General features: G+C 53.4%; 1 protein-coding gene across 1 annotated transcript in view; it reads left to right on the plus strand.

The window, feature by feature from the left end:
• The window catches only part of CFAP46 (cilia and flagella associated protein 46), a 91,551-nt gene that overhangs the window by 63,062 nt on the left and 4,695 nt on the right, over positions 1 to 23,794 (plus strand). Inside the window, exons 39-50 of the mRNA XM_057735818.1 lie at positions 466 to 654; positions 1,286 to 1,474; positions 3,035 to 3,169; positions 3,246 to 3,425; positions 3,852 to 4,022; positions 7,967 to 8,064; positions 8,500 to 8,576; positions 9,314 to 9,444; positions 9,722 to 9,843; positions 10,565 to 10,644; positions 11,631 to 11,792; positions 23,674 to 23,744. Coding sequence (XP_057591801.1) covers positions 466 to 654; positions 1,286 to 1,474; positions 3,035 to 3,169; positions 3,246 to 3,425; positions 3,852 to 4,022; positions 7,967 to 8,064; positions 8,500 to 8,576; positions 9,314 to 9,444; positions 9,722 to 9,843; positions 10,565 to 10,644; positions 11,631 to 11,792; positions 23,674 to 23,744 — 1,605 coding nt within the window. The remainder of the gene's footprint in view (positions 1 to 465; positions 655 to 1,285; positions 1,475 to 3,034; positions 3,170 to 3,245; positions 3,426 to 3,851; positions 4,023 to 7,966; positions 8,065 to 8,499; positions 8,577 to 9,313; positions 9,445 to 9,721; positions 9,844 to 10,564; positions 10,645 to 11,630; positions 11,793 to 23,673; positions 23,745 to 23,794) is intronic.

A 23,794-nucleotide genomic window follows, 5' to 3' on the forward strand; every position in this document is an offset into this window, starting at 1 on the left:
CATCTGCTCCTAGGTGTTTACCCAGGAGAGGTGAGAGCACGTGTTCACACGCGGACGTGTGCCCAGTGCTCACAGCAGGGGTGCTTGTGATGGTTGGTTAGCAAACTGGCGCAGCTACACCGCAGAACACTGCTCAGCTGTAGGAAGGAATTAACATACAGGCAGCAACGTGGATGGACCCCAAGACGACCGCCTGGGTGAAGCGCGCAGGGCAGGGAGGACCTGCGGTGCGACTCCGTTTCTGTAGCATCCCAGCAAGCACCAGCTACCTTACAGACCCAGAGGGTCGCTGCACGTGTGCCTAGGAAGGAGGCCGTCGCGGAGTGGGTGGCAGGGTGGTTTGGGGGTGAGGGTGCAGCGGTTGTCCTCGTGGGCGTCCACAGGCCAGAACGCGCGCCTCGCGGGGGCGGACTGAGCGGGGGCTGTGCCTTGGCGTGACCGCCCGTGACCGCCCGCGCGTCTCAGTTGCAGAACGTCAGCAGCCCCCTGATGCGGAGGCTGGCGCGTCTCAAGCTCGGCCTCGCGGAGGTGTGTGTGGACGCGCTGCAGCTCATGTGGGAGGAGACCCTGGAGCGGCAGTGGGAGCAGGGCTCCGTGGACAGGCTGCTGGCCGAGTACCTGCAGAGCCCCGGTGACTACACTTCTGTCGGCCTGGTAACCGTCCGGGGACACTCGCTGGGCCCCCGGGGCCCCCACCCGCAGGGGGCTGTCATGCTGTGACGGGGTGTCCACTCCCGCCTGCCTGGCCTGCAGGCCAGCCAGCGGGAATCCAGGAGCCGGGTTTCACACGCGTCCCCCCGAGGTCTCTGACCGGAGTGGGTTCCCAGCTGCTCCCAGCAGCTCCCGGCAGCTCGGTGGGCCTCAGAAAGGCCCCGTCTAATTGGCTAATGAAATCGGGGTCGTATGGGTGGGACGCTTCCCTTCCCGAGGCACGAGTTTGCTCAGACGGTTGTGTCACCGTCGTAAGGGGGCCGTAAAGGTGAACTGCGGTCTGTTAAAAAAGTACGTTACATTTGTAAAATATTTATTTTGAAGGAAACGTGTCCTGCCGTTTTAGACGGTGTCTTAGATTTCATGAAGTGAGTCAAATTACAGTGACGTGACTCTAAAATGGGACCTCGATACAAACTCATGTCCTTGTCAACCAGTCCCAAAGTAAGGTCCTGTCAGCAGACTTCAGGCCCTCCCCACAATGAGGGGGTGTTAGAGCGTGGGTGCCAGGGTGGGGGGCTGTCGCGTCTCGGGGGCGGGGACGGGGTAACTGAGGCGGTTTGTGTCCCCGCAGACGTGGTTCTCCCTGAAGCGGACCCTGGCGCACGATGTGCTGGCCCAGCTGGGGAGCCTGCAGCCGCTGTGTGCCGGCTGCGTGGAGCTGCGCGCCCGGCACCTGGGCCTCGCCGGGAGGGCCCTGCACCTGCTGGCCGTGCACGCGGACCCCCTGCGCCCCTCCTGCTACTGGGAGGAGAGCCTCTCGGTAGGTGCGCCTGCCCTGGCTGTTCACAGACCTACCACCTGCCCTTAAAAACCACAAAATATGTAGAGCTCACCTGCTCTCAGTAAGAACTGGGATAGAAAACACACCTCTAACCGTTCCCAGTCAAGAAGGTGGTGTGGGCCGTGGAAGGGAGAAGAGGCAGGCAGCAGCCCTGCCCAGGGCCCACGGGGAAGGACGGAGACACGGGCTCGGGGGACAGACCCGTGGAGGGACGGTTGCCCCTTTGCAAAGAATGGGTAGGAGAGGAGGGGCAGGCGCAAGGCTGGTCCCAGGCGGGACGGGGCCTGTCCTAAGTGGGGCATTCCACCCCCCCAAACGTGGGTGCCCCTGGCATCTCCCCCGCCCTAGCAGCTCTGCTTCAGGGGGTCTGTGCTGGGCCTCAGCACGGGACCCCCATCCTACCGGGAGCGGGTAGGCCCCGCCCGCCCTCACTCCCCTCCCCCGCCCACACTGTCCCGTGACGCCCTGCCCCCAGTGGCCAGGTCAGCGCGTGCGGGCCCCACCCTTCTCTCCAGCACCGGCCCCTCCCCTGCAAGGCTGCACAGCAGGCCTGGTCCCCTGGGGAAGCCCCTGCCCCTCTGAAGGAACTCTGGTGACAGCCGCTGCCGCCGCCACCCGTGGAAGCTGTCCTCAGCGCCTCTGCAGATGCCGCCTCCTCCAGCCGGAAGGCGCCTGCCCGCCAGCGCAGCCCGCTCGTCCCCACAGGTCCTGCTCTTTCAGGAAGACCCCCCAGGCCGAGCAGCCAGGCGCCACACCCCTGCGTGATGTGGGGCTGGTGCCCCCGCTTCCCGGACCCCACTGGGCACGCAGGCCTTGGGGTCGTCCCGTGGCCGTCTCTCCGGGTCTCCAGGCCCCAGGACGTGACTCACGTCTGGGTGAATTGATGGTGTTTCGGCCCCTCGTTCAACCAGAGTTCATTGAGCCCCTGAGCAGGTGGCTGTGAGCCAGGCAGACGTGGACCAGATGCGCGGCTGCTCTCTGAGCGGGCATCCCGTCTATGCAGCGGCCCTCACCACACCCCCGCTAGCTCGGAGAGGCTCGGAGGGGCCGCCAGGGGAACGCGCCACCCAGACCGGGCTTCCTGTTGTGTCCCCACACACCCAGGGCTCTCCCTCAACCCGAGTCCCCTGGGCCTGCTGTCACTCAGGCAGATCCCTTTGGCATCCCGAGGACCCTGTCAGAGTGGCTTGTCCTGCAGACAGGAGGGGCCTTGTTTGTGCCTTTGTCCCCCGGGGTCCCTGGGGCAGACGGGCAGCTGGTTCCCTCGGTCCTGGCGGCTTGATGCCGGGGGAGGTGATTTTACAGGCCCAAAGGGGAGTGAGCACAGAAGGCCATCGACCTGAGCCTGCCGAGGCCCAACCCTGGCCGCCCCTGACAAACACTGGGCTCTCGGGCCAGGGCCCCACGGCTCACCCACGTCAGCGAGAGGCCAGGCCGTGGCCTACAGCACCCCTCCCCCGGGATCCTGCAGAGACACCCGGCCGCGACGGGCACGCCCGCCATACTGACGCAGGCCGACTGGAGGCGTGTGTTCCGTAGGGGGGCGCTGAGCTGAGCAGCCACAAGTGTCCGGAGAGCACGCAGGAGGACGAGGACCGCGAGGGGCCCTACAGCGACCTGCCGGCCTTCAGGGCCGCCCCCGAGGAGCACGGCAGGAGAGGCTGGGATCTGAAGGTACACCCGACGCCACCCCCGCCCCTGGGCGTGCCCTGCCCGCGGAGCCAGCCTGAGCCCGAGCCTCGCCCCGCAGAGGAGGATGGCGCTGGCCCAGCGGTACCTGGCTCAGGCGTCCGAGGTGTTGCTGCAGTGCCTGCAGGTGGCCCTGGGCAGCCGCCTCCTGGATGTCGCCGCGGCCGCCAGCTTGGAGATGGTGGAGTGCATCGGCACCCTGGACCCCGCGGCCACCTGCCAGTTCCTGGCGCTGTCTCAGGTGTGCTCTGCGCTGGGTGCCCTCTGCAAGGTCCCTCTTGGCCACTGGGGAGAGGGAGGTCCCCAAGACCCCGAGGTTCCCACTTCTGGTGGCCCCCCCAGTGAGGCTGCAATTGGGCTCTGCCTTAAGGATGGCGCTCACTGGAGGAGGCCCCCCGGCCCCCCGAGGTTGCCTGGAGCTCCCCATTGCGGTCCTGCGGTGTGCAAGCAGCAGAGGGAGGGCCTCCAAGCTCGTGTCCCTGAGGCTCAGGGCAAGAGTGTCGTGTTCTCCTCGCTGTGACCCGAGCTGGCAGGTCTGCGGGCGCAGCAGTAAAGGTCCTACCTGGCCCTACCTGGTGGCTGTGCTGGCTGCCGGGAGAAGCACCTGGGCTCCCTCCCGCCCTGGACAGCGCCCGGGCCCCTCGGCAGCCTCTGCGGTCTGTTTCAGAGCTGCTCGGCCTCAGAGGGGATGCGGGATGTCCTGCTCGCGGCCACGGCCAACACCAGCAGCTCACAGCTGGCCGCACTGCTGCAGCTCCAGCACAGCCTGCGGCGCCAGGGGAGGATGTCCACCAACCTGTTTGCCAGCGTGGAGCAGAGACTGGCCGCTATATCCAAGGTAAGCAGGCTGGGGACGCCCTTGGCCCTGCCCCTGGCCCCAGGGCTCTGCAGGTGCACTCGGACCGAGTCCGAATCCTGGCCCTGCTTCCTGCTTGCTGTGTGGTTCTGGGAGGGTCCTCGTGGGCCCGGCAGGGAGAGCAGCCCGCAGCCTGGGGGACGGCGAGAGCGCGCGTGCTCTCAGGTCCACACACCCGGGGCCTGCAGCTGGCCGCGGAGGGGATGCTGCCCCAGGGGCTCTGCACTCAGCCCTTGCTGTGTTTGAGAAAACGTTTTATACTTGGTCAAGTCCTAGAGTTTAATTTGGAAAGAAATTTGCAGAGCGTGGTAGCTAATAACACTTCTTCTTTTATTTGGACTAGCAGACATGAATTAGAGATTTAAAGAAATTAAACTTGATGAAATTTAACAGAGAAAACAGGCCAGGACGCTCTGGTGAAGCCCACCCTCCTCCTTCACGGGGCCTCCACAGTCACTCGTGTGGACCAACCTCATATCCCAGGCTACTTTTCTCCTTTTTTTTTTTTTTTTTTATAAACTTATTTATTTATTTGTTTATTTTTGGCTGCATTGGGTCTTCGTTACTGTGAAGGATCTACTCCCCGTTGCTGCACACGGGCTTTCTCTAGTTGTGGCGAGCGGGGGATCCTGTCTGTTGTGGTGCACGGGCCTCTCACTGTGGTGGCTTCTCTTGTTGCAGAGCACGGGGCTCTAGGCACGCGGGCTTCAGCAGTTGTGGGGCACGGGCTTAGTCGCTCCGCGGCCTGTGGGAATCTTCCTCAACCAGGGATCGAACCCATGTCCCCTGCATTGGCAAGCGGGGTCTTAACCACTGCGCCACCAGGGAAGCCCTGCTTTTCTCCTTCTGACTCCGGGCACAGGCTGCCTCTGCTGTGGGGCCGTCCTGTGCGCCGTGGGTGTTTAGCAGCAGGCTGGCCTCCAGCGCCTCCCCAGATGCGACAACCAAACATGTCTCCAGGCCGAGAGCCAGTGCCATGACCCCGGGATGGGAATCCTCCCACTGCAGGGCGGAGGCAGGACAGGGTGCAGGCTGTTCCGGGCCAGGCCAGCCTGGAGGAGGTAGGAAACAATGTATAAACCATGAAAACACTCATCAGGTGAAAACCAGTCGCGGTTCTGCTAAGCTGCGTTACTGGAGGGAAACAGCCCAGGGGTCAGTCAAGAGCGACCACCGTCCCGACCCCGTGCGCACCGGTGACACGACCTCGAATGCCTGAAGCAGACCTGCCGGGGATGGAGGAGCCACAGGCGGCCCCCGGTTCCGTGGGGAGGCTGTAACCGCCCTCTCAGTTTCGGGTAGAATGAAATGATGAACGAGCCGTGGCCTGCAGAGGCGTGTGGGAACGTGCATGAGCGCAGGACGTCTGGACAGACGCGGCCTGGAGCATGCGGCCAGCAATGAGTGGACGCACCTTCTCTCCAGGCGTGTGCGGAACTCTCACCAGAACTGACCGGCACTGGGCCGCAAGACGCCTCGACCAACTCCAAAGCACTGAAGCCATTCAGAGTTTATTTTCTAACCACAGGACATTAAAATGGAGATGAATAACTAAAAGATACCTGTAAAAAGCACAATCGCCTTGAAATTAAACAGTATGTATATCATCATCACATGGTCCAAGAAGATATCACAATGGAATTTAGAAAATATTTTAAATTGACTAGAGAATGAAAATACTAAACATCAAAACCTAGGAGACTTGTCTAAAACAGGGCTTAGAGGAAAAATGCAGCTTTGAATACAAGAAGAAAGTCTTAGAAACAGTGATTTAAGCTTTGATTTCAAGAAGCTAGAGTAAAAACACCTAAGAAATAATGGAAAACAGATGAGACATAGAACCGCAGAAACCGCGGAGTGAAAACTCACGTGTGGAGAGAAAATCTGCAGTGGTACGAGCTGGTCCCAGAGACACGGGCAGCAAAGCCGCGAACACCCGGCCAGACCTGGTGAAGCGAAGAGCGCGCGCGCAGATCTCAGCATCCGCCGCAAAAGGACTCCGCGGGGCCCTTCAGACATCAGGATGCTAATGAGAGACTATTTTTATAACCTTTCTCTAGTAAATTTGACAATTTGGATGAAATGGACAAATTCCTCAAAAAATATAACATACCAAGCAGACAGAATAGAATATCTGAATAATGTATATCTCTTCAAGAAATGGAACCTTTTATTAAAAACATCCCCACAAAGGAAACCCCAGGCCCAATTGGCTTCATCAATAAATTCTTCCAAACATCGAAGGAACAAATAACCCTTTAAAACACGTCCAGAGAACAGGAATAAAAGGATACTCCCAGCTCCCTTTAAAGCGGCTCAGTGAGCCTGGGCACTTGAGACCCAGCAAGGACGTCACACTCTCCTCATCGTGGACGCAGAGTGTTAGCCAGTAAAATCCAGCGATGATAAGAGGACCAAATAGCTGTGTTCCATGCAGTTTAATATCTTTAAATCATTCGCTATAATTCACTGTGTTTACAGGAGGAAAAGGAGAAAATCGTAAGATCACCTTGATAGATGCAGAAAAACCATTTGTCAAAATTCACCATCAATGTGTGACTTCAAAAAATCAAGATAGAAGATAATTTTCTTAATCTGATAAAGAACATCTTTAAAACCCCACAGCAAACATCATACTATATAGTAAAATTTTGAAAAATTTTTTTCTGGAGTCGAAATGACACAAGAACGCCATCACCATTTCTATTCAATGGAACGATTAGACTCACAAAAGAAATAAAAGGCAGAAGTGCTGAGACGGAAGAATGAAAGCTGATTATTCACAGCCAGCATGACTGTGGGCCTTGAGAACCACAGCCTCTGGGTTGCTGAGGATCAACACGCAGACCTGCCAGGTCTCTGCTGAGCTGTAAGCGTGACGTGCGTCTCTACATACCAGTGACAGGCAGGCAGTGGCCGTGTCTGCATAATGCCGTTTTCAGCAACATCACAAACCGTCAAATACCTGAGGAACGTCTAACAAGAGGTACACATGACCTGCACCCTGAAAACCACGAACCTCCCTAAGGAAAATGCAAGAAGAACCACGTACGCGGAGAGGCAACCGTGTTTGTGGGGAGGGGGGCTCCACCTTCCGACGGCGGCGTGAGGAAATGCCGTTGACTAAACGAGACACCAAGACCTACGTAAAGCTACGGAAGACAAGACAGCGAGGTACTGGCACACGGATAGAGAAAACGACCCCCGGGACAGACGCAAACTCCCAGAAACAGACCCACCACACACACCTGACGCAGGGCCAGCTGCCACGTGCGCCAGCCTGGAGGGGCCGCCGGATGCCCGGGCGCAGCCGCAGGAGCTGCGGGAGGTCTGCCAGCTCCTCCCTGGCGCGAGGCCGTGGCCCCTGTGCACAGCCCCCCGCTTCCCAGGCGTGGCTCGCAGGGCTTCCCTCTGTCTGCTCCTCTGTCTGCTGGGACAAGCTTCCCGCAGCCCTCCCCTCCCCACCCGCCGTGGACGCGCGTGTGGACACGGGTCCGCTTCGGCAAACCGGAAGCTCATTTCATCAGAAAGCAGGGGATGGGCTTCTGAGCAGCCGTGTGGCCCCTGCTGGGGACCCTCCCCCACGGGAAGGGGGGCCCGGGTCAGGGCGGGCCGAGCCCCCGGCGGCCGGCGGGCCCGGGAGGCGTGATTCCTGCAGGTGGCCTGCCTGTGTCCGCGTGGGCGGTGGCGCCGGAGACCGCGGGGAGGAGGGGGCGGCGGCTGAGCTGGAGGAGGGGCCGGGACTTTTCCATGCGGCTTTGGGTTCGGTGCTTTTGCCCGTGCGTCAGCAGGTCAGGTTCCGGACCCGTGTCAAGGGCGGCAGTGACGTCGGCCTGCGTCTGCTGCCCTCTCGTGGGGGCTGTGGGTCCTGCGGGCTCCTGGCCCTACGACCGCTGCCCTGCCCTGACTCCTGAGTGTCCCCGCAGGCTTGGCAAAACCTCCGGGTCACCGAGCAGCACTTTAACCTCTTGAGCGAAATTCCTCCCAGTTTTCGGATCCTGTTTCTGCACCACTCACGGGACAGGTGAGGCCTTCTCCCCCATCCCCAGGTTTCTGCGTGCTGAGAAGGTCCTTGTGGACACGGCACGGGCGCTGCCCGCTGGGATGCGGTGGGTGGGCTGTCCTTCTGCCACGATGGCCAGGCGGGCCGGCATGACCGGTGGGGGAGCGTGGCGCCACCTCCCTCCAGCCCGCGGCCCTGGTCCGAAGGTCCCCGTGAAAGCGGAGCAGAGCCCGCTTGTCCGGAGAGAAGCTGGTCTCCCAGCCCCCGGCAGCACCCCCGGCGGGTCGCCGGGTGGGCCCGTCTTACTCCCGTGTCCTGACTTGGCTGAGGCTCCGTGGTGGTGGTGGGGGGGGAGGCTCACGTCGGGGGGAGTGTGTGGTGCAGACTCGGCCTCTTCGGGGCTCCTCTGGGACCCCTGGAGCTGGGCTTTGACCCCACCCTACGTCCCGTCAACAGAACCCATCTGTACGGCGCGGCCTGCGAGAAACCCAAGGTCATCCCTGCAGCCAAAGGCAAAGTGCTCCAGGTGGGGGGTGAGTTCTCCCTGAGCACCACCCTCCGTGTGTGTGTGGGGGGTGCACACCAGTGACCGAGACACACAGCTCCTCCGCTCCGGGTGGGGGCCCGGTGGAGCCTGGACCCTCCCCCCGACCTGGGGGCCTGGTGACCACACATGTCCATCCAGGCGTCTCTCCCGGGGGGGGGGGGGGCGGGGGCGGAGGTCAGGCTGCAGCAGCAAAGCCTGGCCGTGCGTCCCAGAGTCGGTGGGAGCCCAGCTGCCCTCAGACGCCCCCACCCCCCAGCCTTTCCCCTCCCGTGGAGGCCCGTCTGCTGTGTCCTCGGGACCCTCTGGCTGTTCCCACGCACCCCGAGGACGAGCCCCCACTTCTGAGCCGTTGAGAGTGACCACCGGCCAGCTGTGTCCTCTGCCCGGGACCCGACCCCGGTCCCCAGGTGGCCCCCCTGCAGAGTCCGCAGAGCAGCCTTGGCACGTTTTAAACACCACGTCTCTGGTTTCCCTTTCTTCCCAACCGTTCTGGGGCCCCACCTCTCCAGCCACCTGCCGATGGGGTCGTGGCAGGGCTCACATCTTGCCGACTCCTTCTGGGAAGCGGGCGCAGGGGCACCACAGGAAGCAGAGCTTTGCCCGCTCTTCACCCACCCGCGTCGAGTCCCAGCGTGCGTGTACCCCCCCCCCCGCGGTCCTCCTCGCCCCGCGCGGGGCGGTCTGCGAGGCCACGTGGGGGGACGGTGGCGTCTGTCTCCGCAGGCTCCTGCAAGGTGGCTCGGGTGGCCGTGAGCCCGGCCGCCTTCTCCTGCCTGTTGGCCAGCGCCCAGCAGTTCCGGGAGCAGGCTCAGGCCAAGGCGTACGGGGAGGACATGGCCCTGAGCCCAGGCCTGGTGAGGCCCCGCCGGGCAGGGTGGGCAGGGCTGGGCGAGGACCACCGCCCCAGGCACTGCGGGACCCCCAGGTCAGCCTCCCCCCCCAGCACGGGGCCAATCCTGCTTTGAATCCTGAAGCACGTCTGATACAAACGCCCCCATGATGCGCGCAGAGGGTGCGGGGCCGGGGGGGGGCCCTGGCTTGAGCGCGGCCTGTCCTGGGGGGTCGCCTGCCGGGCCTCGCCCCCCTTCCCCTTTGACACCCCCGCCCGCGGCCGTCACCCGGGCTGAGCAGGAGTCCGCGGGCGCGCCCCTGAGGAAGGAGGAGCCTCGGCAGAGCGGCGCGGAGGTCGTGAAGCCCTTGGAGGACTACCTGCGGCCGCTGCTCCCGCTGCTCAGCTGCGCCCCCGAGGCCAGGTACCCGCCGAGGGCCGGCGCCCGGGGTGCTCTGCGGCCGGGGGTGCCGAGAGCCCTCGGGGTGAAGGAGTGCGTCCCCGCTCTGTCTGCGCACAGGTGCAGGGAGGGGTGGGGGGACTGGGCCTCGGCGTGAGAGCCAGCTCTGAGCCCCGCACCCCCCGGGTCCCCAGGCCGGCTGAGCGATGGCTGTGGCCACGTGAAAGTCAGAGCTGTTTCCTTTGTGGAAACGTGCGTCTCTGAGGCCACAGCGTCACAGGCTTAGCGGGCTTCTCTGTGCAGAATGGGACCGTTCCACCGCATGGGAAACGTGCACAGGCCCTTCAAGCACAGACGGCAGGGCTCTGCCTGCCTGCCGTCGGGAGGAGGTCTGGCCCTGCTCCGGACCTGTTCTGGGGGGCGTCCTACGGCGCAGGCCCCTGCCGCCCTCTGCGCCGCTGCTCCGGGTGTGGGTGGGAGGGGCGCGCCCAGCCAGCGGGCTGTGTTTGGCAGGAAGGAGGGAGAGGGGTCGGGCACGGGCACGTCCCCAGCTGGCCAGCAGGTCAGAGCGTCCCGAATCCTGTCTGCTCACGTCCGTGCGCGCTGTCCCTGCCCCCATCTCAGGAGACTGGTCCCGGCAGTGACCTTTGGCCTTCTGGTGGGAAGAGCCCGTGGAGATGCTGTCCCTGTTCTCGGTGGTTTTCATGGATGTTTTAAAACCTGAATCTCTGCCTTTGCCTTTTAGTGCACCCATTCCCACAGTTGCTGTGGATTCGGGAAAATCCAAAGGCAAAGACAAGCAGAGGAAAGCGTCCCTGCCGCAGGGTGAGTGGGGCCACGGGTCCGCACCTGTGGGACTGGAGGCCGGCAGGACATGCTCTCTGCGGCCGCAGCGGGGCCGGCAGGGGCAGTCCCCCGAGACGGTTCGTGCCCGGCCTGGGCGGGCCGTGTGCAACCCTACCAGTGCCCACCAAACCGCAGACGCCCTGCCCTGCTGGGTGTCCCGGGCCGAAACCATGGTGACGTCACTGTCACCCTCCTGAGCGTGTCAGGTGACAGGAGGGTGGCTGGGCCTCGCGGGTCAGCGGTCTGCTGGCTTCCTAAGCGGAAGATGAAATGTTCCTGTTTTGCTCCCCGCACCCCTGCCCCAGTGCTGAGCTGCCCCGAGCCCGAGGTCCCAGCGCCGCGCTAAGTGTGTGCAGCTGTCAGGAAACCAATGACCACTTTTGTGACCTTAGATTCCACCCTAAAAATTCTTAGATGAAAACCCTCCTGGATTTTAAATAACTTGACTTTGCAAACACATCAGTTCCTCTGACGTGTCTGGTGGCCTCAGCCTTTTCACCAGTTTCCCTGTCACCAGGCAGGGCTTTCCCAGTCAGCGGGGCCCCTGCCCTTCCTCTAACAGAGCTGCCCCCAGAGGCCCCGGCCCCTGTCTGCACAGTCCTCGGGGAGGGGGTCAGTGCACATGTTGGGCCCTTGCAGGGGCTCCCTGGTCCGTGGAGCGGTGGCTCCATCATCTGCCTTGGGTTGGCCCCAAAGCCTGGGCGGCCCCAGAGCCACAGAGGACCCAATGTCCCCGTGACCTGGGCTCTGTCCAGGTCCTGGCTGTGACCCGGCTGTACCAGTGTATACCCCCGGACGGTGCTGGCATGTCTGCGAGCTGGGCCCAGTTCAGACTCCTTCCCGTGCCTCCCGGTGGTGGTAGGGGGTGTCTGCACGGCCGGCAGACGGCCTCAGTGGACAGGGGCTGAGCTTGGCCGCCGGGCGTCTCCCGCTGCTGCAGTTGCCACTGGCGTTCCCCCCCGCAGAGCAGCCCGAGGTCGCAGACAACATCATCCTGGTCGCGGACAGGCATCTTCTGGAGCTGCCGCTGGAGGGCCTGTCTGTGTTCCGTGAAGGGTCGGTCTCCTCCGTGTCCCGGGAGTTCTCTCTGCAGCTGCTGTGGAACCGCCTCCAGGGAGAGGAGACAGGTGAGAGCCGTGCTGCCGCCTGAGTCCACGATGGGGGCAGTCACCTGCCTCTCAGGATAAGAGAGTGTGGCGCTTTCACAAAATAGTTATCAGATGTTTGCACACTTTTTGAGGCCCCAGTCCGTGCACAGGCGTTTATGGAACACCTACTACACGCTAGTGCTCTGTTAGGTGCCGAATGTGCCCAGAAGAGAAAACTTAACTTCGTTCTTGGCCTCACAAACTTCTGTTTCAGAGGAGGGGACAGGTGGTCATCAACCAGCTACACAGTTTACCACCGATTGGAGGGTGAGAGACAGTGAAGGAGAGGACCAGGGGCCTGGCTTGGCCTGGGGGCAGCTGGGGACTCAGGCACGACCATGCTCTGTGATGTGGATGTGCCGGGGTGTGAAAATTCTCCAGGCTGTACACCGTGCTGTGTGAAGCTTCCTGCATGTGTGCTGCACTGATATAAATATCCAATTATGTTAAAAAGAAATAGATTGGACTTTTGTTTTCATCCAAGATGAGGTAACAGGGACTGAATTCGCCCTTGCAGCTGAAACAACAAAAACTCAAACAGAAATATATGAAACAGCAGTTTTCAGATATGGGAGACCAGGCAGTGGGAGACAGTGATCCCCGAGAGAGCGAAGTGAGCAGGTGAGCCCCAGCTTTCCGCCTGGAGAGAGTCTGCGGGTGGCAGCACTTGAGGGGGTGCAGGCAGAGCCCAGTGGTCTGCCCGAGGTGAGGAGATGGGGGCTGGGGACCCGAGGCAGTCCTGGGAGGAGAGACCTGCAGAGGGTCCCCCTCAGTCTTCAGCTGAGAGCCCGTCGGTGCAGGTGTGTGGAGACCACAGCCAGGATGGAACATCTTATAGTTCACAGGTACCAGGTACAGGGACCAGAGTGTGTTGCCTCCCTGAACTAGGGAGACTGGCTTTAGTCCCACTAACAGAATTTAAAAGAAGCCTCAAGGGATCAAAGTATTTCCAGGTAACTTAACTGCATCTCAAAATAAAACTCAAGATGTATAGAAACTTTTAAAAAATCCAGGACCCAACAAGGTAAAATTCAAAACGTCTTGACATCCAATCACAAATCGTCTGGCATGCAAAGACCCATAGTGAAGAGAAAAGCCAGCCCAGAAATGACACAGGTGATCGTCCCTGTAACTGTAACCCGCGTGCTCCAGGAGGTGGCGGGAGGTGGAGCACGGCAGAGACAGGGAGGATGTAAAGCAACCCGATCCGAGCTTCTGCTGAGGAGAGACACCCTGGGCAGCACTAACGCAACTCAACACGGCAGGAGAGAAGAACAGTGAGCTTGAAGAAGTAACAGCAGGAAAAAACCGAGAAAAAAAAGAGCAGAGCACCAGAGTGCTGGTGGACGACGTGAAGCAGTGGAGTCTGCTCGTGACTGGAGTCTTCACGGGGGAGCATCTGAGTTAATAATGGATGAAAACTGCATCCCGCAGACCCAGGAGCTTCAGCGAATCCCAAACACAAGGAACAAAGGCGGCCACGCCGGGACCACTGCAGTCAGAGTGACTGAAACCAGCAGTAAGAGCATTTTACAAGCAGCCAAAGAAGAGAGACACACTGTGCATCCAGAAACAAGCACAGGAGAGACGGCCGACTCTCGGCCGAAATGGTGCACACAGTGAGCAGCGTCTTCAAATTATTCACGTTTCTATTAATATAGACATTTTTGAAAATAACTTTCAAAAACAACGGTGAAAGACTTTTTCAGAAACAGGTGAGCTGAAAGAATTCTTCCCCAGCCGGCCCGCTTGCCCCGTAAAACATGCTGCAGGATGTTCTTCAGGCAGGACAGAAGGCGTGGGGGGTCTGCATGCACACCAGAACCTAGAGCTGCTTCCTGAACTTAAAACCTCTTAAAAAAAATAATAGCAATAAGGCTATAATAATAATCATCACTATATATATAATATAATATATATAGTAATATAATAATGTTGTGGGCGTTTACAACATTATATGAATGCAACACGTGAGGCAGCAAAGGCTGAGATGGGGTGGATGAAGGCTCAGGGCGCTCGACCAGCACAGCCACTGAAAACAGAAACAAAGAGGTACAACTGGTACACAATGAAGAAGGTGAAACGGAATCATAAGAAAAAAGCACACGATTAATCAGAAAAAGGCAGAAGAAGAGGGGACATGGAGCAAAGAACAGACAGGAGAAATAGAAAACAAACAGCAAGATGGTGTGTTTCCACCTAAGCCCATCAACAGTCACAGTCTCCGTAGAAGGTCAGAGCACCCCAGTTAAAAGGACTGGAGTCAGTGTAAATAAAAGGACCTGAATAGGCCAGAAGTGCAGGGTGGGAGCGAACAGGCCCCGTGCCTGCAGGAGGCCGTGGTGCCGGGCCCTCCAGGAGCTGCCAGCGGGCAGGTCCCCAGGCACAAGCCCCGCCGACCTGCGCCCCCTGCTGCCCCCCGCTTTCACTGTTAGGGGCCACGTGATGTCCTTGCTTGCAAGAACCTGGTCTAGTCTTTTGCCAGGTTTCCTGTTGAGTTATCTGAGGTTTGTTCTTTAGGTTCGTATCCATTTTCTCATCACTTTATGGACTACAGAGCTCCTCCCCCTCTGCAGCTGGTCTTTTCACTCCTTTACATGGTGCCTCTTGGTGAACAAAACATTTGAAAACGGCCCAGTGTATCCATCTTCTCTGAACATGATGGTCTATGATCTCTTTTAAATACATGTCCTTTTTTTCCCTTTCATGTTTTTATCTACCCTCCATCTGAAACTGGTTAGTGTGAGGTGGGGAGAGGTTTCTTTCTCCAGGCGAGCCCTCACTGCCAGCCTTGTCTGGAAGAGGCCATCCTCCGGTGGGGTCGGCAGCATGACGGCCCCAACGATGCCCACGTCCTGATCCCTGGACCCTGAGAGGCTGTGACCCGACATGACAAAAGGGCCTCTGCAGATGTGATTCAGTGAAGGGTCCTGAGGTGGGGGGTGGGGGTTGTCCTGATTGTCTGGGTGGCCCAGTGTCATCACCAGAGCCCTGAAAAGAGGGAGGCAGGAGTGGAGGGAGGGATCAGAGTGAGCTTGGGGCGCCTCTGGGGGCTGGAAAAGGTGAGGGAGCCATTTCCCCCTGGAGCCTCCAGAGGGCCCAGCCCCGCTCACACCTGGACTTTAATCTGGTGTTTCAACTTCTGGCCCCCAGAACTGTAAGGTCATAGACTCGTGTTGCTTTAGACTCCTACATTTGTGGTAATTTGTTACAGCAGCAACTCGACACTAATACGAACTCTCACCATAAAGTAACAAAAATACTGCATAAATGTGAGTGAAGCCTTTTTAATGCATTATGGAGTGGGGATGAAGAGGAGGATTCTACAGGTCCCAGAGTGAAGTGTTCTCAGAGCCTGGAACCCTTCGGGTTGGAGGAAGGCCTTTTGAGTGTTAAATATTCACAGCAAACCTTTAAGGATGCCCACGAAAGAACACAACTGGTATATAAATTCCAAACCAATAAAGAGGGGAAAATGAATAAGAAAGAAAAGTGAACCCACACCTCAGTCAGGTTACAAAGAGCCAATGATGGAGACACACCCATGGAACAGTGAGGATGGAGAACCCACAGGCCAGGTGCTGGGCACACCCATTAGATGAGGAACCAGACAAGTGAGTGGGCAGACCTGCCGGATGAAGACAGAGTAAACAAGAGGCTGTCGATCGGATGCTGTCCATGAGAGACTCTCCTGAACAAGAAGGAGGCCCAAAAGCCAGAAAGCAGAAGAATGGAAAGAGGTGCCAGGCGGGCAAGACACCAAAAGGGCCACCATCTCACTGTCCGTTGGAGCAGACTTTACAGCCATGATGTGTGTAGGGCACAATCATCACACAGGGATAACAGAGGGTCAGAGAGCCCCAAATGTGGGAAGCAGCACATGACAAACCCCGGGGTCGGGGAGCAGCATGTGACAAGTCTGGGGCGGGGGGTGGGGGAGAGGGCTGGGGCCATGCCCACGGTGGGCGATTCCAGCACAGCTGCACGACTGAAAGGGCAGACAAGCAGAAAGAGCACAAACAGAGAGAACTGGGGCAACACAGTTAGCAAACCTGGCTTAATGGGCACATGGACCTTGTGTCTAAAATCAGAGACGCGTGTTCTGTTCAAGTTCATGTGGGACAATCACAGAAACCAGCTGAGGCCATGGGTGATGAGGTTAGAAACCAATTCCCAAAAGATGGATTTGGAAATTTTAAAACACTGACTTCTAAATAGCTCACGGGAATCAAAACTGGCAAGAAGGCAGAGTAGGAGGACCTGCACTCACTCCCTCTTGCAAGAGCAACAGAATTACAACTGACTGCTGAACAACCATCCACAGAAAGACACTGGAACTCACCAAAAAAGACAGCCCACATCCAGAGACAAAGAAGAAGCCACAATGAGATGGTAGGAGGGGCGCAATCGCGTTAAAATCAAATCCCTTAAATGCTGGGTGGGTGACTCACAAACTGGAGAACAGTTATACCTCAGAAGTCCACCCACTAAAGTGAGAGTTCTGAGCCCCACGTCAGGCTTCCCAACCTGGGCGTTCAGCAATGGGAAGAGAAATCCCCAGAGAATCAGCCTTTGAAAGCCAGGAGGATTTGATTGCAGGATCTCCACAGGACTGGGGGAAACAGAGACCCCCACTCTTGGAGGGCACACAAAAAAGTGTGCTCACCAGGACCCAGGGGGAAGGAGCAGTGACCCCATAGGAGACTGAACCAGACCTACCTGCTGGTGTCGGAGGGTTGCCTATAGAGGTGGGGGGCAGCTGTGGCTCACCACAGGGACAGGGACACTGGCGGTGGGGGCTCTGGGAAGTGCGTGAGCCCTTCCTGAGTCCAGAGTCCATCTGCCATTAGCCCCACCAAAGAGCCTGTAAGCTCCAGTGCTGGGTAGCCTCAAGGCAAACAGCCAACAGGGTGGGAACACAGCCCCACCCATTGGCAGACAAGCAGATTAAAGTGTCACTGAGCTCTGCCCACCAAATCAGATTAAAGCTTTACTGAGCTCCACCCACCCAGCCCTACCCACCATCAGTCCCTCCCATCAGGAAGCAACCAGGAGCCTCCTAGATAGCTTCCTCCACAAGATGGCAGACAGCAGTATCAAGCAGTATCAGCAGTATTTCATTCTGTGGAGCTGAAAACCACAGCCACAGAAAGGTAGAGAAAATGAAAAGGCAGAAGACTTTGTACCAGATGAAGGGACAAGATAAAACCCCAGAAAAACAACTAAATGAAGAGGAGATAGGCACCCTTCCAGAAAAAGAACTCAGAATAATGATGGTAAAGATGATCCAGGACTTTGAAAAAAGACTGGATGCAAAGATCGAAAAGATGCAAGAAAAGTTTACCAAAGACCTAGAAGAATTAAAGAACAAACAAACAGATATAAGCAACATAATAGCTGAAATGAAAAACACACTAGAAGGAACCAATAGCAGATTAACTGAGGCAGAAGGGCGAATAAGTGACCTGGAAGACAGGATGGTGAAAATCACTGATGTGGAAAAGAATAAAGAAAAAAGAATGAGAAGAACTGAAGACAGCCTAAGAGACCTCTGTGACAATGTTAAACGCACCAACATTCGCATCATAGGGGTCCCAGAAGGAGAAGAGAGAGGGAAAGGACCTGAGAAGATATTGGAAGAGATTATAGTCAAAAATTTCCCTACCGTGTGAAAGGAAATAGCCACCCAAGTCCAGGAAGTGCGGAGAGTCCGAGGCAGGATAAACCCAAAGAGAAACACACCAAGACACATAGTAGTCAAAATGACAAAAATTAAAGACAGAGAAAAATTATTAAAAGCAACAAGGGAAAAATGACAAATAACATACAAGGGAACTCCCATAAGGATAACAGCTGATTTCTCAGCAGAAACTCTGCAAGCCAGAAGGGAGTGGCACGATATAGTTAAAGTGATGAAAGGGAAGAACCTACAACCAAGAATACTCCACCCAGCCAGGATCTCATTCAGATTCGATGGAGAAATAAAAAGCTTTACAGACAAGCAACAGCTAAGAGAATTCAGCACCACCAAACCAGCCCTACAACAAATGCTAAAGGAACTTCTCTGAGCGGGAAACATAAGAGAAGAAAAGGACCTACAAAAACAAAAACAAAACAATTAAGAAAATGGTAATGGGAACATACATATCAATAATTACCTTGAATGTAAATGGACTAAATGCCCCAACCAAAAGACACAGACTGGCTGAATGGATACAAAAACAAGACCTATATATATGCTGTCTATTAGAGACCCACTTCAGACCTAGGGACACATACAGACAGAAAGTGAGGGGATGGAAAAAGATATTCCATGCAAATGAAAATCAGAAGAAAGCTGGAGTAGCGACACATATCAGATAAAATAGACTTTAAAATAAATGTTACAAGAGACGAGAAAGGACACTACATAAAGATCAAGGGATCAATCCAAGAAGAGGAGATAACAATTATAAATATATATGCACCCAATATAGGAGCACCTCAATACATAAGGCAAATGCTAACAACTATGAAAGAGGAAATCGACAGTAACACAATCATAGTGGGGGACTTTAACACCCCACTTACACCAATGGACAGATCATCCACACAGAAAATTAATAAGGAAACACAAGCTTTAAATGACACAATAAACCAACTAGACTTAATAGATATGTATAGGACATTCCATCCAAAAACAGAAGATTACACATTCTTCTCAAGCGCACACAGAACATTCTCCAGGATAGATCACATTTGGGGTCATAAATCAAGCCTTGGTAAATTTAAGAAAATTGAAATCGTATCATGCATCTTTTCTGACCACAATGCTATAAGATTAGAAATCAATTTTAGGGAAAAAAAACTGTAAAAAAACACATGGGGGCTAAACAAGACACTACTAAGTAACCAAGAGATCACTGGAGAAATCAAAGAGGAAATCAAAAAATACCTAGAGACAAATGACAATGAAAACACAATGATCCAAAACCTATGGGATGCAGCAAAAGCAGTTCTAAGAGGGAAGTTTATAGCAATGCAATCCTACCTCAAGAACAAGAAAAATAGCAAATAAACCATCTAACCTTACACCTAAAGAAACTAGAGAAAGAAGAGCAAACAAAGCCTAAAGTTAGTAGACGGAGAGAAATCATAAAGATCAGAGCAGAAATAAATGAAATAGAAACAAAGAAAACAACAGCAAAAATCAATAAAACTAAAAACTGGTTCTTTGAGAAGATAAACAGAATTGATAAACCTCTAGCAAGACTCATCAAGAAAAAGAGGGAGAGGACTCAAATCAATTAAAATTAGAAGTGAAACAGAAGTTACAATGGACACCGCAGAAATAAAAAGCACCATAAGAGACTACCACAAGCAACTATATGCCAATAAAATGGACAATCTGGATGAAATGGACAGATTCTTAGAAAGGTACAACCTTCCAAGACTGAATCAGGAAGAAACAGAAAATATGAACAGACCACTCACAAGTAATGAAATTGAAACTGTGATTAAAAATCTTCCAACAAACAAAAGTCCAGGACCAGATGGATTCACAGGTGAATTTTATCAAACATTTAGAGAAGAACTAACACCCATCCTTCTCAAACTCTTCCAAAAAATGTCAGAGGAGGGAGCACTCCCAAACTCATTCTATGAAGCCACCATCACCCTGATACCAAAACCAGACAAAGATACTACAAAAAAAGAAAACTACAGACCAATGTCACTGATGAATTTAGATGCAAAAATCCTCAACAAAATACTAGCCAACACAGTCCAACAACACATTAAAAGGATCATCCACCACGATCAAGTGGGGTTTATCCCTGGAATGCAAGGATTCTTCAATATACGCAAATCAATCAATGTGATACACCACATTAACAAACTGAAGGATAAAAACCACATGATCATCTCAATAGATGCAGAAAAAGCTTTTGACAAAATTCAACACCCATTTATGATAAAAACTCTCCAGAAGGTGGGCATAGAGGGAAACTTCCTCAACATAATAAAGGCCATATATATGACAAACCCACAGCAAACATCATTCTCAGTGGTGAAACACTGGAAGCATTCCCTCTAAGATCAGGAAGAAGACAAGGATGTCCACTCTCACCACTACTATTCAACATAGCTTTGGAAGTCCTTGCCACAGCAATCAGAGAAGAAAGAGAAATAAAAGGAATCCAAATTGGAAAAGAAGGAGAACTGTCAGTGTTTGCAGATGACATGATACTATACATAGAAAATCCTAAAGATGCCACCAGAAAATTACTTGAGCTAATCAATGAATTTGGTAAAGTTGCAGGATACAAAATTAACACACAGAAATCTCTTCCATTTCTATACACTAACAATGAAGGATCAGAAAGAGAAATTAAGGAAACAATCCCATTCACCACTGCAACAAAAAGAATAAAATACCTAGAAATAAACCTAACTAAGGAGGTAAAAGACCTGTACTCAGAAAACTATGACACTAATGAAAGAAATCAAAGACGACACAAACAGATGGAGGGACATACCATGTTCTTGGATTGGAAGAATCAACATTGTGAAAATGACTATATTACCCAAAGCAATTTACAGATTCAGTGCAATCCCTATCAAATCACCAATGGCATTTTTCACAGAACTAGAGCAAGAAATTCTAAAATTTGTATGGAGACACAAAAGACCCCAAATAGCCAAAGCAATCTTGAGGGTGAAAAACGGAGTTGGAGGAATCAGACTCCCTGACTTCAGGCTATACTACAAAGCTACAGTAATCAAGACAGTATGGTACTGGCACAAAAACAGAAATACAGATCAATGGAATAGGATAGAAAGCCCACAGATAAACTATGGCCAACTAATTCATGACAAAGGAGGCAAGGATATACAGTGGAGAAAAGACAGCCTCTTCAATAAGTGCTACTGGGAAATTGGACAGCTACATGTAAAAGAATGAAATTAGAACACTTCCTAACACCATACACAAAAATAAACTCAAAACGGATTAAAGACCAAAATGTAAGGCCAGACGCTATAAAACTCCTAGAGGAAAACATAGGCAGAACACTCTTCGACATAAATAACAGCAAGATCTTTTTTGATCCACCCCCCTAGAGTAATGGAAATAAAAACAGAAATAAATAACTAGGACCCAATGAAACTTCAAAGCTTCTGCACAGCAAAGGGAACTATAAGCAAGATGAAAAGACAACCCTCAGAATGGGAGAAAATATTTGCAAACGAATTAACAGACAAAGGATTAATCTCCAAAATATATAAACAGTTCGTGCAGCTCAATATCAAAAAAATAAACAACCCAATTAAAAAACAGGCAGAAGACCTAAATAGGCATTTCTCCAAAGAAGACATACAGATGGCCAAGAGGCACATGAAAAGCTGCTCCACATCACTAATTATTAGAGAAATGCAAATCAATACTACCATGAGGTATCACCTCACACCGGTTAGAGTGGGCATCATCAGAAAATCTACAAACAGTAAATACTGGAGAGGGTGTGGAGAAAAGGGAACGCTCTTGCACTGTTGGTGGGAATGTAAATTGATACAGCCACTATGGAGAACAGTATGGAGGTTCCTTGCAAAACTAAAAATAGAACTACCATATGACCCAGCAATTCCACTGCTGGGCATATACCCAGAGAAAACCATAATTCAAAAAGACACATGCACCCCAGTGTTCATTGCAGCACTGCCAGGACATAGAAGCAACCTAAAGGTCCATCGACAGATGAATGGATAAAGATGTGGACATATATACAATGGAATATTACTTAGCCTTAAAAGGAATGAAACTGGGACATTTGTAGAGACATGGATGGATCTAGAGACTGTCACACAGTGTGAAGTGAGTCAGAAAGAGAAAAACAAATATCGTATATTAACATATATATGTGGACTATATAAAAATGGTACAAATCAACCGGTTTGCAAGGCAGAAATAGAGACCCAGATGTAGAGAACAAACATATGGACACCAAGGCGGGGAAGGGAGGATGGTGTTGGGGCGGGATGAATTGGGAGATTGGGATTGCCATGTATACATTACTAATGAGAAAAAAAGTATCCAATTGTACACTTTAAATATATGCAGTTTATTGTATGTCAATTGTATCTCAGTAAAAGTTCTCAAAGAAAATAAATAATAAATAAATAGCTCATGGGACTCAGCAGAGGTGATCATAGAAATGTCAGGGGCGTCCCTGGTGGCCCAGTGTTTGAGACGTCACCTTCCAAAGCAGGGGGTGTGGGTTTGTCCCTGGTCGGGGAGCTAGGATCCCACATGACACACAGCCAAAAAAGCCAGAACAGAAAACAGAAGCAACATTGCAACAAATTCAATAAAGATTTTAAAAAGGGTCCATCTCAAAAACAAAGATCTTAAAGAAAAAAAAAGAAAAAAATGTCAGAGACTGGCTGCATGCTACTACAGCACAGTCTAGAAGAATCTATTAGCTTTAAATGTTTATATTAGGAAAAGGGTTGGAGGCTTTAAGCTGAGCCTCTAATTCAAGAAGTTAGAGCAAGGATAGCAAAAACAAAAAAACACCAAAGAAAGCACAGGAAAGGCTACAAAAAAATGCATGAACAGATACCAACAAAATAGGAAGCAAAGACAAAAGTAAGTTGTTTGGGGGAAAAAAACCACCTCATAAAATAGACACATTCTGGTGAGAATGATTCAGAAAAAAACAGACAAGGCACAGATAAACAGTGCTAGAAATAAAAAAGACACAAACTCTAAAGAGCATCAGAGATTTAAGATGAGACTATTATGAACAACTTTGTAACAATACATGCAAATATTTAGGCAAAGTGTACAAAGCCCTAGGAAAGAAAAGAACTCAGAGACTCAAGAAGGAAAGAAAACCCCAACCCGCCTCATAGCCAGGAAAGAAAGAGTTATATTCCCCTACAAAAAAAATATACTGGTTTTTACCATTTTCCATTTTCCTGTTGAATCCTACCAGAATTTCAAGAAACCGTTCATGTTAGGCTATACAGATCTCCCCAAGTAGAAGAAAAAAGCTGTCCTTCTGCTGGCCGGTCCAGACCCTGACAACCAAACTGCTGAAGGATAACAGATAAAGAAAAAAATATATAACATTTCATCACCGAGTCTGACCTTAAAAACCTACAAATGTCACAGATGAACAGATTAAAGAGAAAATGAACTTATAAACATCTCAGATGATGCAGGGAAAAAAGCATTGGATAAAATGCATGCATTCATGATAGAAATTCTTAGCCAACCAGAGGTGGAACAAATGCGCCTCACCCTGGTGGAGGAATCCGTCCAAATCTAGAGCAAGCTGCCTCCCAGGTGCCCCCGTAAAGTTGGGACAGCAGAGAGCCCCACGTAAGCACTCACGTTTCCTTTTCCGCTGGAGGCCCCAGCAGAGGCAGCCGGACAGAAATGAGTGAAACTGTCATTATTTTCATTTACCTCCACCAGAACAGCAAAGTGCGGTCCGGGGACAGGAACGGGCTGTGCCCAGCCTGCTGTGACTGGGCCACCGCAGCAGGCACACTGGTGGGTGCCCGGCGTGGTGTGTGAATGGCCAGCCATGTGGGCCTGGGTGCCTCTGGCAGCCCTTCCTTTCTTGAGGCCTCCTGGCCCAGGCCTTTCCCAGCCCTGTAAGCCTCTGCATTTGAGAGACTACTGCCATTTCAACTTTACAAAAATTAAAATCAACTGTTCTCACTACTTCTTGTTTTTTCATTGAGGTGAGAGTCACATAATATAAAATTAACCATTTTCAAGTGAACAATCCAGTGGCATTTAATGCCTTCACAGGTCGTGCACCACGGCCGCGGTCTAGTCCCAGGGCCTCACCACGTCTTACTGTCTCCACAGAAGGGAATGTGAAAAAGGAGAGCCGAGGCACAGATCGCAAAAAGGGAAGCAGAGCAGGGAAGGGCCCAAAGGTAGGTGGTCAGGGCCCCACGGAGGCGAGGGCTGGGGTGGGGGGCCCGGG

This window comes from Hippopotamus amphibius, chromosome 5, assembly GCF_030028045.1.
Source record: "Hippopotamus amphibius kiboko isolate mHipAmp2 chromosome 5, mHipAmp2.hap2, whole genome shotgun sequence".
Lineage (NCBI taxonomy): Eukaryota > Metazoa > Chordata > Mammalia > Artiodactyla > Hippopotamidae > Hippopotamus > Hippopotamus amphibius.